The sequence below is a fragment of the Hipposideros armiger genome, unplaced genomic scaffold, assembly GCF_001890085.2.
Source record: "Hipposideros armiger isolate ML-2016 unplaced genomic scaffold, ASM189008v1 scaffold_1073, whole genome shotgun sequence".
NCBI lineage: Eukaryota > Metazoa > Chordata > Mammalia > Chiroptera > Hipposideridae > Hipposideros > Hipposideros armiger.
The window spans coordinates 1-11,120 of NW_017732423.1; the positions used below are offsets into that span (position 1 = coordinate 1).

The 11,120-nt window shown below is 48.8% G+C and overlaps 1 protein-coding gene across 1 annotated transcript in view; it reads left to right on the forward strand.

Annotated features, from left to right (window-relative positions):
- Positions 1-5,553: 5,553 nt before the first annotated feature.
- DGCR2 (DiGeorge syndrome critical region gene 2) overlaps positions 5,554-11,120 on the forward strand; it is a gene marked incomplete at its 5' end in the record, with an annotated part of 30,355 nt that continues 24,788 nt past the window's right edge. Inside the window, 3 exons of the mRNA XM_019632041.1 lie at positions 5,554-5,688; positions 7,912-8,119; positions 9,815-9,891. Coding sequence (XP_019487586.1) covers positions 5,554-5,688; positions 7,912-8,119; positions 9,815-9,891 — 420 coding nt within the window. The remainder of the gene's footprint in view (positions 5,689-7,911; positions 8,120-9,814; positions 9,892-11,120) is intronic.

The following is an 11,120-nucleotide window of genomic DNA, read 5'->3' on the forward strand; positions in this document are numbered from 1 at the left end:
GGCCCGCTATGTGCCTTTTAAAAAGGCCCATTACTGTTGTTGCAGTGAGTTGCATGAGAAACTAGAGGGTAATAAATATGTTTGTTCAATCTGATTGCTGGAAGCTTGAAAAATATTATTAATCTGGGATTTTTATACCTAGAGAAACCACTTGTGCCTGAGGATAAAGAAATTTTCATATATGGACCAACTCATAAAAGTTGCCCTACCCTTTCTTAGGGAGATGTGATCTGGTAAAAGGAGAGGGTAAAGCAAGAAAGAAGATGGCTTGGGGTCCAGGAAACAGGGTCCCAGTGCAGGAGGACAGCAAATGGACCCCAGGATCCCAGCCATGCTCCAGCCCAGAGAGCAGCCCATTCACAGTAGCGCTGGAAGGTGAGGGCATAGGAGGAGCTTCCCAGGAAAGAAAAGTGGAGCTGGGACACTGAATCAGTGTTTTTTTTTTTTAGTGTTTAAAATTCTTATTGCTAGCCTTTGTTGTCTGCTGTAGCAGCTAGAAAAATTAGTGGTAGATACATAGAAAACCAAGTAAAATTTAAAATCGATGCAAATATTAACTCCAGGAAGAAAAGAAAGTTGTATGAGAATTGAAATAACCTTAGTATGCTATTTGGCTCACAAGTGAAGAATATTTACATTATTCTACTGACTTTAATTATGAAATTGAGTCTACTCTGTTGGGAGGATAAGAGTGTATGTGAGCTAAACCTTCACCCACCCTAACATAAGTCATGGGGTAACATTTAAAATGGATAAAACCAGAAATAGCCATGTAAACCTATTTAGAAATATGGATGTAAATATCAGAAGAAATAAGTAAAACAGGTGTCTGGGAAATTGATTAGGAACAGGGGATCGGGAGGAGGGGAGGCAGGGTTTTCTATTGTATTTCACCTTGTGATGTACATATGTAAGAATTAAGACCTGGGGTGAGGAGTCTTACTCAGGCCAGTCTGCTTCTGCCAGATCTCTGTGGGTAGATGAGACCCAAGAAAGGCCAAAGCTTGCGTGTCATAGGACTATCTGGTAGCTTCCTACTGTCTTAGACAGTAGCAGAAAGTAAGACATTCCCTCTGTGAACNCGGGAGGAGGGGAGGCAGGGTTTTCTATTGTATTTCACCTTGTGATGTACATATGTAAGAATTAAGACCTGGGGTGAGGAGTCTTACTCAGGCCAGTCTGCTTCTGCCAGATCTCTGTGGGTAGATGAGACCCAAGAAAGGCCAAAGCTTGCGTGTCATAGGACTATCTGGTAGCTTCCTACTGTCTTAGACAGTAGCAGAAAGTAAGACATTCCCTCTGTGAACTTGTACTTTAGATGTTTGTGGACCCAAGAGTAACTGGAAGGAGGCAGGTTTTGAACTTGGAGCTTACTGGTCTGTCTTTTTGCAGTTATTCTGTGTTTCATTGTATATTGTCCACCTGGGTATAAAATGGGAAAACACAAGTGGTCACATTGGTATTTCAGAAACATGGGTCTCAAAACCTTGATAGAATGGAGTCAGAGGAGATGGTCACTGGGCTAGCAAACCTTTAGACTCAGTGAGATTCTCCTTAGCGAGGACAGCCTGGCCCTAACCAGGAGGGAAAAGAATCAATTTAAAGAACATATATGACATAATGGAAAAACCATCAGGAGGTTTATATTTTTAGGCTCTCTGATGTTAGAAATCCTGTTTTGGTAAGCAGGTGTTAATTTACACCTGATTTTTTACCATGATTTTAAACCTGTTTTAGTATGAAGTAAAAAGTGATGTGTGTCCTGACAACTTGGAGGTGCTAAAGAGGCTATATTCCTCTTACCCTCTTCTTTTTTTAAAAAAAAAAAGATTTTATTGGGGAATTGGGGGAGGGGAACAGCGCTGGGGAATCAGGGGACCTCTTACCCTCTTCTTCATTGGGAGAAGTTACAAGCTCATCCGGACCCCAATGCCATATTTGGACAAATTTTAAATTTCTAGAAACACAAATTAGAACCACTCACATCTTATCTTTTATTTACAAATAATCGTCATTTCTGGCCAAATGCTGTTGGGAAGCAAGTATGCCACTGCCTGCCCAGACTCAGTTTCCCTGTTGGACTCAATGCTTTTCAGCAGCACCCCCAGCTCTCCCTTGAGGCCTTTGCTGGGGAAGCGGAAAACCCAGCATGCCTGGTACCCCCAGTGGAGCTGGAGGCCAGGAGAGGACATGACTGCCCATGGGGTCTGGAGGAGACCAGGCTGTGAGGTGGGGGTGGCTCGGGTCCTGTGGACTTGGAGGAGGTGGAGAGCCCACTTGCCCTGTTACGCTTCTGCTCTGAAGCAAGTCTCATAACATTTCTGAGCCTGCTTTCCAACATCTGTAAAACATCTCCCTTTTCCTCATTTATTTTTTTTAGTAACAAGTCAACCATGTTGGTTTCCCCTCACTTCACATCTTCTGTGGGCTCCCATTCAGTCTTGGGTGGCCAGAACTGCTCTGAAGTCCTGGTGAGGACATCAGAAGCAAGACGAGTACAAACTGCAGCCTGTGAGACTTCAGGGTTGGGCTTAGGTTTGGGTGATGCACTTGGACTTGGCCCCGTCCCAATCACAGCCAGTTGCTAGATGGAGGAGGGCGTGACCTCTCACTAAGGGAGGACAGGATCATCCTCTGTTTTGTTCACGGCCCACTGCTGTATTCCCCATGCTTGTGACAGTGCCTGGCACACTGAGGTGGAGAGGGGACAGAGGGAAAGGAAAAGTTGCTCTGAGGTGTCTGCACAGCTACACATGAACGGTTCGGTTGTGAGAGCTGCACACCCTCCAGCTTGACCCTAAGAGGGAACGCTATCTGGGTCTCAGAAGGAAATTCTTTATTGCCAGAGGGTGCTAATCCTGTGCTCTGCCTCCTCCCCAGCCGCCCCCCATCTCCTGCTCCTCCAGCACTTTTGGAAATCCTTCATATGTCATCAGCACCACCCCCTCAGCCAAACCCTTCCCCTTCTTGCTGGCAAGGCCTGTGTCTGTGCTAGTGGGCTTCTGTGACGGCATGTAATAGGCACTGAATGAATGAGTGATGAGGAAATGGATGTGGACATTTGGATAGGAAGAGAAATGATGGGCAAGAAAAGGGTTCAGAATTGCTCCCTGAACCACAGAGAAGCCTGCTCAGCACAAAGTAGCTTCTTCCTCCATTACCCCTGAGCTTTTTTTTCTTAACTGTTTCACCTGTAGCCCCACCCCCCACCCTACCTCCCAGGCTGCAGATGGCCTCACTCCAGCAAAGTCAGCATCCAGGCTACCTGGGGCTCAGTGCCTATGTAACCCAACAGAATGCTCTGTTACGTTTTCTTTCTCTTTTCCCCTCTGTCTTAGGTCCATCAGTCTTTCTGTGAGCATTGTGACCTGTCATATACCAGGTGCTGTGCTTGGTATTGGGAAGAGGCCAAGAAGCAAAGTGGAATCACAGGTCTTTCTTGTTTGAGCAGACAGAGGGAGATACGACATTTAGGTGTAGCTTCCACCACACCCAAGCTTGTCCTCAAGCCTGTCCCAGACATGCCTACCTTTGCCCAAGCTGTGCCCTCTCCCGGGAAGCCCTTCTGTTCTCCTCCCTCATCTCCCCATCCTAAGTCCATCCTCCCTCAGAGGGCCAGGGTGGACCTCTGACCCTCTGCTCACCTGGGGAAAGGAGGAGGGGGGCTTTGTAGTGCTGTCCCTGTACCAGAGCCACCAGTCTTCTCCCAGGAGCAGTGGTGCTCAAGACATGTACATGGGGCACCCCAGTTCTAGAGAGTGGGTGTCGCCGGCCCCCAGGGCTGGGTGTTGGAAGAGAGCAACTGTAGCCGCAGTCCATCTTCCACAGGGGCAGCAGTGGATGAGGTGGTTGTGTTGGTGGTGAGGTTGCCCCAGAAGCCTTGACAGTGATTCTCCTTTGAGGTCTTTGCTCTATGTTGAGCTTATCTCAGATACTGGCAGCACATTTTATATTTTAGAATGATGTGCAGTCTGATGGCACGTGATCCCCATCACATGCCTGAGAAGGAGCTGGAAGTACTCTCCTGAACACTTAGTGGGGGAGGGAACCAAAGCTGCTGGTGCTCGTGAAAATAATGAAACGACACACAGAGATTTCTGTACAAGTCATTCAGTGCAACCCTTCGTAGAGTAATGGAAGAATGCAAACGACCTGAACTTTGAACCATAGGAGATTGTGGTAATTAAAGAAACCCATTCACAGAATAGTATGCAGCCATTAAAAGTGATCTTAAGCCTAGAGGTTTGATGTGATCCCAATATTTTTAAGGATTTAATGTAGAAAAAATGGTTAGTAATGGTTAATATGTTTTATCTTTCAAGCTTTTTTATTTCTCAAATATTTCGCATTACATATTTGTTATTTCTTAATGAGAAAAAATAATTTATTTATGAAATGAAAACAATATCAGAGTGTGTGGTACTAGCAGGACCAGACAGCTGGAGAAGCTTCAGTCAGTGAGACTAATTACCAGTCACAGAGTCAGGGAAGGTGAGTTTGTGGGAGGCTGCCCCACCTGGCAACCCCTTGCCCTTGATCCACCACATCCCCCCAACCCTCATGCCATGCCACGCCCCCTAGCCAAGCCACACCACGCCACGCCACGCCACGCCTACTTCCGGTGTCCTTTGCCTCAGGCAGGCACACCAAGGACTCAGGTGTCTGTGGTTCTGTCTGTGCAGCTGTGCAAACCAAGCCTGTCACTGTCCTGACCTTGCCCCAGGTGTCCTTCGCTGTACACCAAAGTGCCCCTTATTCAGGCTGAGTGGGGAGGAGTGTGGCCCTGGTGGGACATTGCCTCGGTTTTCTCCTGCTCTTTGCCTTTGGGTAAATCTCCTCTCTTTTCTGAGAGGGAGGAGAGTGGTTCTCTGATGGGGTTGAAGCCAAAAAAGAGACTGTGGAAGGAGCAACATGGAAGTTACTATTAGACCATGATACATAAAACTAGCATTCTTCCTCAGCTTCAGCTTTCTGTTCACACCTCCAACCATGCATCGAGATCTGTAGCACACCAGGGCCTGTGCCAGGGACCAGGGAGCCAGGTAGAAATGCACCGAGTCCCTGGCCTTGAGGCTGTGAGAGGGACCAGCAGGCAGGTGGACAGATGGTGACTCGGGCCCAGTGCAAAGTAGTACAGAGTGGGTTGCGCACATTGGATGTCCCCTTCATGCTAACAGGAGAGGCTCCCAGGCAGTCTGGAGCGGGAGGGCAGCCTGGGCTCTGGGGAGAACCCCCATGGAGCTAGAGCCTGCTGAGGGATTTTTCAGCAGGAACCGCTGACCCTGTGCAGTGCCAGCAAGTAGCCTGTTAGGAAATGCAATGAAGGGGAGACCTCATTTCACGGTAGTAGTAAAAATATGACGACTTCTAAAGCATAATTTTAATAATAGGTGCATGTGACACATTTGATACAAACAGCAGCACCTTATACAGTTCTAAAGAAAACCTGAATAAATGGAATATAGGCTGTATTCCACTTTGTCCTCCCAGCCCCGAGTAGTCTGTGCTGCTGCACGAGTGGTACTTACAGCTCACTTCTCTTTTTGCTTCCAGAAGTGACCAGGGAGTCGCGTCCTTACCATGGGAAGGAGGCTGTGGATCCGCGGCAGGGGCGGGTCCGAGGCGGGGACCCCACACACTTCCACGTGGCGAATGCGGTGAATGTGGCGCAGCCCGTCCGCTTCAGCAGTAAGTTGCAGACCTGCCCTGTTTCATGACCTAAGCTTGAGGTCCCACGCCATCTCTGGCTATCCTGCTGCCACTCGGCTGTGTGTGGGGGTGTGTCTTTTAAAACGACCCTTAGGGCAGCCAGTAGCGTCATCCTTCTTTGGTCGATGAGGCTACGCCATGACCCGCCCAAAGCCACCCAAGCCCTGAGTGATGAAGCCTTGACTCGAGCCTGGGCTCTGCAGCTAGTCTGCTTATTTTCACAAGACAGCTGCCTTTCAGGGCTGTGCTACAGCAGCCCTTCCATAGATGGAAACCGGCTTCAAGAGCCTAGGTATAGCTGATGGCGTGGGAAGGCTCTACCTCTTGTAAAAAAAACTTAAGTGACTATTTTAATGAATTCCCTATGACATTAAGAGCATAACACGATTAAAGAAAGTTGAAAGGCAGAAAACCCACACCAAACAGATGTGGTTAGGCACAAGGACATGCCTAGTATGATGAGTAGCGACTCTGCGACACGAGGAACTGATACGTGATTCTTGGTGCTGGATGGCCATGTTCACCCTCACCCCACAGACACTCAATGCTGGGGAGTACCTCAGAGGTCCCCTCACCCCCTGCAGGGCCACCAGTGCTCCTCGTAGCTTCAGTTTCGCGGGGAGCCTAAGTTCTCTGATGTGGACTGCACAAGCCAGGGTAGTCAGCCTACCTCTGAGCCCCAACACTGTGCTCAGCTTGGACACATACAGCTATGAACTGCAGGGGTTCTCGCAGGAGCGTAGTGCAGGCTTGGCGAGTGAGGAAACCGAGGCTCTGAGAGGTCACTCGGTCAACAGGGGTGGCCCCAGGACTCAGCCCCATGGAATCACAACTCTTAGTCCCATACTTCTCCCTAGGGAATAGTTCCACAAAGTGCAAAAAATAAAGAAAAGAGCCAATAGATACTAATGTTCCCTACCTTCATTGCCCCCACTCACTGGCTTCCATCCCCAGTGGGCTTCTTCTGGACCTATGATGTGAGTGAGCAGCCAGGAAGGAAGCCCACAGTGCCACTCGCCAGCTGAGATGCCCCGCCTCTGCACACCCCAGCATCCCCACCTCTAACCTGGGAGACAGGACAGAATCCATCTATGAGGGGTGTGGCAGGTTGAACACCTCGTGGGACAGGGGCTTAGGAAACACCGTAAAGGCTGCCTGGTGATCCCCCCCTTCACACCTATGCCACACACTCCGAGCACCTCCCCTTCCCCTGCTGGGTAGTCCCTGAGGGCTGGCTCCTGTCTACAGTGAAGGCCTTCCTGTAAGTTTCGTCATATGTAAGCAGGCCGTCCCCGTGGGCACGTGACCCTGTCCCGCTGTCTGTGTTGCAGCAGTGCTGTGGCATGCCTCACTGGCTCGGGGACCAGACCTGCCTTTCCTGTCCTGTTGTCTCTGTCCCTTTGTTCATAAGTTATATACATATGTGCTCTAAATAATAGAAAAAGGAACAACAGTCCGTAAGAAGTTTGCTAGTTCCAGAGGCTATATATGAAGTTTAAAAATTGCATTTTGTTAACAAGGTTTTTAAAAAATTGTTACTCTTCATCAGTGTATCTTAGTTAGGAGGTAAGTACCCCAGCATTTGAAGGTTATACAGTTCTGTAGTATAGGCCATTACCCTTACCCAAGGCCAGCCATTACAGTATGGGGGCCAAGGGTTTAATCCTGCAATTTCACTGGCCCTTCCAGCTCTGATCTCCTGAGCTTCTGTTTTAGAGGATGCTGGCCAGCACCCATGTGAACAGGAGGGCCAAGGAGTAGGCTCGGAGTGGTGAGCTTGTTGGCAGAGTGGCCGGAGAGAGCCGGTATTTGGGCAGCGAGGGCAGTCCCCCTGCTCACTACTGCCAGGCCTTGCAGTGAGCCGGTGTGGGAGTTCTGCCATCTTGTCAAGCAGACTTAATCAGAGAATGAAATCCACTTTACCAAATGAAGTCAGCAACTAGTCTTTACTGCCAAGTAAATTAAAGACCTTGTAGAAATGGGAGGAATCACTGAATATACTTTTACCTTACATTGCATCTGTGTCTTAGAGGCACTCGAACATTTCACAAAGTACATGGTCTTAGAGGCAGAGCTTTTCCTCTTCAGCCTCAGTTTTTCCGTTTCTCTAGGGTGATTTCTAAGTAACATATGTAATTTCATTTTGGAGTGAGGATTCTAATTTGGGGGGACATCTCCCCTTCCGTCCTTCATGTTTCCTAGGGAAGTGCCCGACAGGGTGGCACCACTATGAAGGTACGGCCAGCTGCTACAGGGTCTACCTGAGCGGGGAGAACTACTGGGATGCCGCACAGACCTGCCAGCGCGTCAATGGCTCTCTCGCCACCTTCACTGACCAGGAGCTACGCTTTGTCCTGGCCCAGGAATGGGACCAGCCGGAGCGGAGTTTTGCTTGGCAGGACCAGCACAAGTGAGTCCTAGGTGGGGACTCAGGGGCATGGGAGTGATGCCAATGCCTGCTGAGCACATGGTCTCTGGCCACCGTGACATTCCTAAAGCATAACCAGCAGTGGGCATTTTGGGGAACAGCAGCTCTACCCACTGGAAACAAATAGAGATCCTGGGGTTTAGAGTAGGCATTGAGATGGGATGCGGCTCTTGGAGGGGCAGAGACAAGCTCCTACCTTGTGTCACCTTGAGCCAGTCCCTTTTGTTGGTCCCCCTATGTGGGTTTAGTTGCAGCTGCTGACCTGCAGGGCGACCAGGCCTGTGTCAGGAGGGGCTGCTCGGGGTGGGCCTTCATGCACCTGGCACGAGGGCTGTGCAGGTAGGTGGTAGTTCCTTCTGAGAAAGTGGTCTCTGCCAGGCCCTGTGCTCAATGCTTTCCATGGGCCTGCTCATTCAGTCCTCCCAGAAACCACAGTGGGCGAGAAGACAAGGCCCAGGTAGGTAAGCATGTGACCATGGGCACACGCTAACTGGGATGTGCCTGGGTTCCATCCCAGGCAGCTTGGCTCCAGAGCCTGGCTCTTGACCCCCAGGCTATATGACATCGAGTAAAAAGTGTGGAAACTAGCTGACTGCCAGCATCTCCCAGGCCCCAGGTTATGGGGGCAGGTATGTGCTGAAGCTTGTGGTATGCGGCCTTGTGCTGCCCCATCCTGCCTCATCCACACACTGAGGGCAGGAGAGTGAATCGCTGGGGTCACCAGATGGCCAGTGCTCCCTTCTCAGCAATATTACAGACTGCGCTACTGCCATAGGAACGCAATACCCTCGTTAGGTGGACAGAGAGCCTTCAAGACCCAAGTTGGGTGTTGGCTCCACCATCATACCCCATGACATGGGCAGATCACAAGACTGCACTGTTTTTCCTTCTGCAGCTACAAAGTGAGAATAATAACTCCTAGCTCACAGGGTGGTTGTGATTCATGAAGAAGCGAGATGGCTCAGCCCAGCGGGTAGGGAAATGTCCCATCTCCTCAGGTTGGGTATATGTATGGCAGTAGGCTGAAGGGGCAGAGTGGTACCTCCCAGTGGCGGTGGACCTGCTGACGGCACCTCCAGGGCTGGGCTGGTAAGGGGCATACACTCAGCAGGTGGCTGTGGCAGTCGGCCAGGTCCGTGTGCATGGGACACCTCAGTGCTGTGACATGTGTGTTCGGGAGCACCTGCAGGCCTGGGTAGGCTGGCTGGGAGTAGGAGACCCAGTAGGAGGCCATGAGTCTGGTTTTACCCATCACTGCAGTGTATAATCACAGGGGTTTGGTTTTTATTGAGATAAAATTCACATACCATTAAATTCACTCTTTTAGAGGGTACCATTCTGTGCCTTTAGTGTATTCACAGAATTGTATTCACCCAGCTCTATGTCCACCCCGAATAGGGTTGGCCTTGCTTAGGATGTGAAAGCTTTATTGGGTCAGTTAATAAGAACAGTCTTGTCAGGAGTTACCCAAGGTAAAACTTCTTCTGACCTGTGAATTTGTTGTTTAGAATTTAATGCATTTTATTAAAATTAAGTATCGAAACTTTAAAAAAATCGTTAGTGCTTTAGAAGTTCATACTTTAATGGTCAGTGTAACTATTAAAATACACCACGCACAATCAGTGGCTGCTTCTCTGCCACTGTGCTGAGGTTCCCTGCATTTCTGCCCTCCTGCAGGTTGTGGGTTGGCTACCAGTATGTCATCACTGGCCGGAACCGCTCCTTAGAAGGTCGCTGGGAGGTAGCATTCAAAGGTAAGCCTTTCTGGTTTCTCAAAAGAGTTGGTGAGAGCCGGCCGAGTGGCTCAGTTGGTTAAGAGCTCGCTCAAGAGTGTGAGCTCTGAGCAACAGCGGTTCGATGCCCAGCCCAAGCTGAGCTGCCAATCGGTGTCAGGATGGCTCAGCTAAAAAAAAAAAAGTTGTTGAGTTTGAAGTTGGGGTATACTATCCTGACTAGGGGCATATTGCTGGGGTTTCCCCTCCTCCCTCACCCTCTCTTACTGGTGGTACCTGGCATGTAGAGGACATGGAGAGGATTGGGCCCCAGATCAAGGGGAGAGCTGTGATGACAGGCAGGTGCCCTGTGATCAAGCCCTTCTTCCAGGCTCCCTGTGGGGCTGGGGCCTTTTCTGGAACCCATGGTTGCTTCTTAGCCAGATTTCTAGACCATCCATCCTCCTTGTTAAGGACTTTAATTGGGGCATAAAAATGAGCATACGATCAATCCAACAAGAGGACATAACCGTAGTAAACATCTGTGCACCCAACATAGGAGCTCCTAAATACAGAGGGTGCCAAAAAAAATGTATACACATTTTAAGAAAGGAAAAAATTATTAAAATTGTAATACTCAAAATATACCAATAACAGAAGATGAATACAAGTCACATTTGACTTCTGCAACAAAAGAGGTACTTAAAGTGGTTACCATCAGCATCCAGACACTTCTGATTACAGCAAACTACTGTTCGAGTAACTTGACCAAAATCTCCACTTCTATACATTTTTTTTGGCACCCCCGGTATATAAAACATATATTGACAGACATAAACGCAGAGATCAACAGTAACACAATCATGGTAGGGGACTTTTAACACCCCACTGACACCAATGGACAGATCCTCCAGACAGAAAATCAACATGGAAACAGCGACCTCAAATGACACACTATACCATATGGATTTAATTGATATTTTTAGAGCATTTCACTCCAAAGCAGCAGAATACAAGTCAGACAATTAAGTTCACACACTCATCCTAGAAAAAGTGCTACATACCTCACTGCTGAATATCATCACTACAGTCACCTTCTAAGCACTCCCCTTGGGAAACTATGCACCAATGCCAGTGCGTAGTCCACCCTTCAAGGCAATTTTGGAACTCTCTTTTCTGGAATGGCCATCAGAGCTGTCGTCGTATTACCCTTGATGTCCTGAATGTCATCAAAATGTCTTCCTTTCAATATTTCCTTTATCTTCAGATAA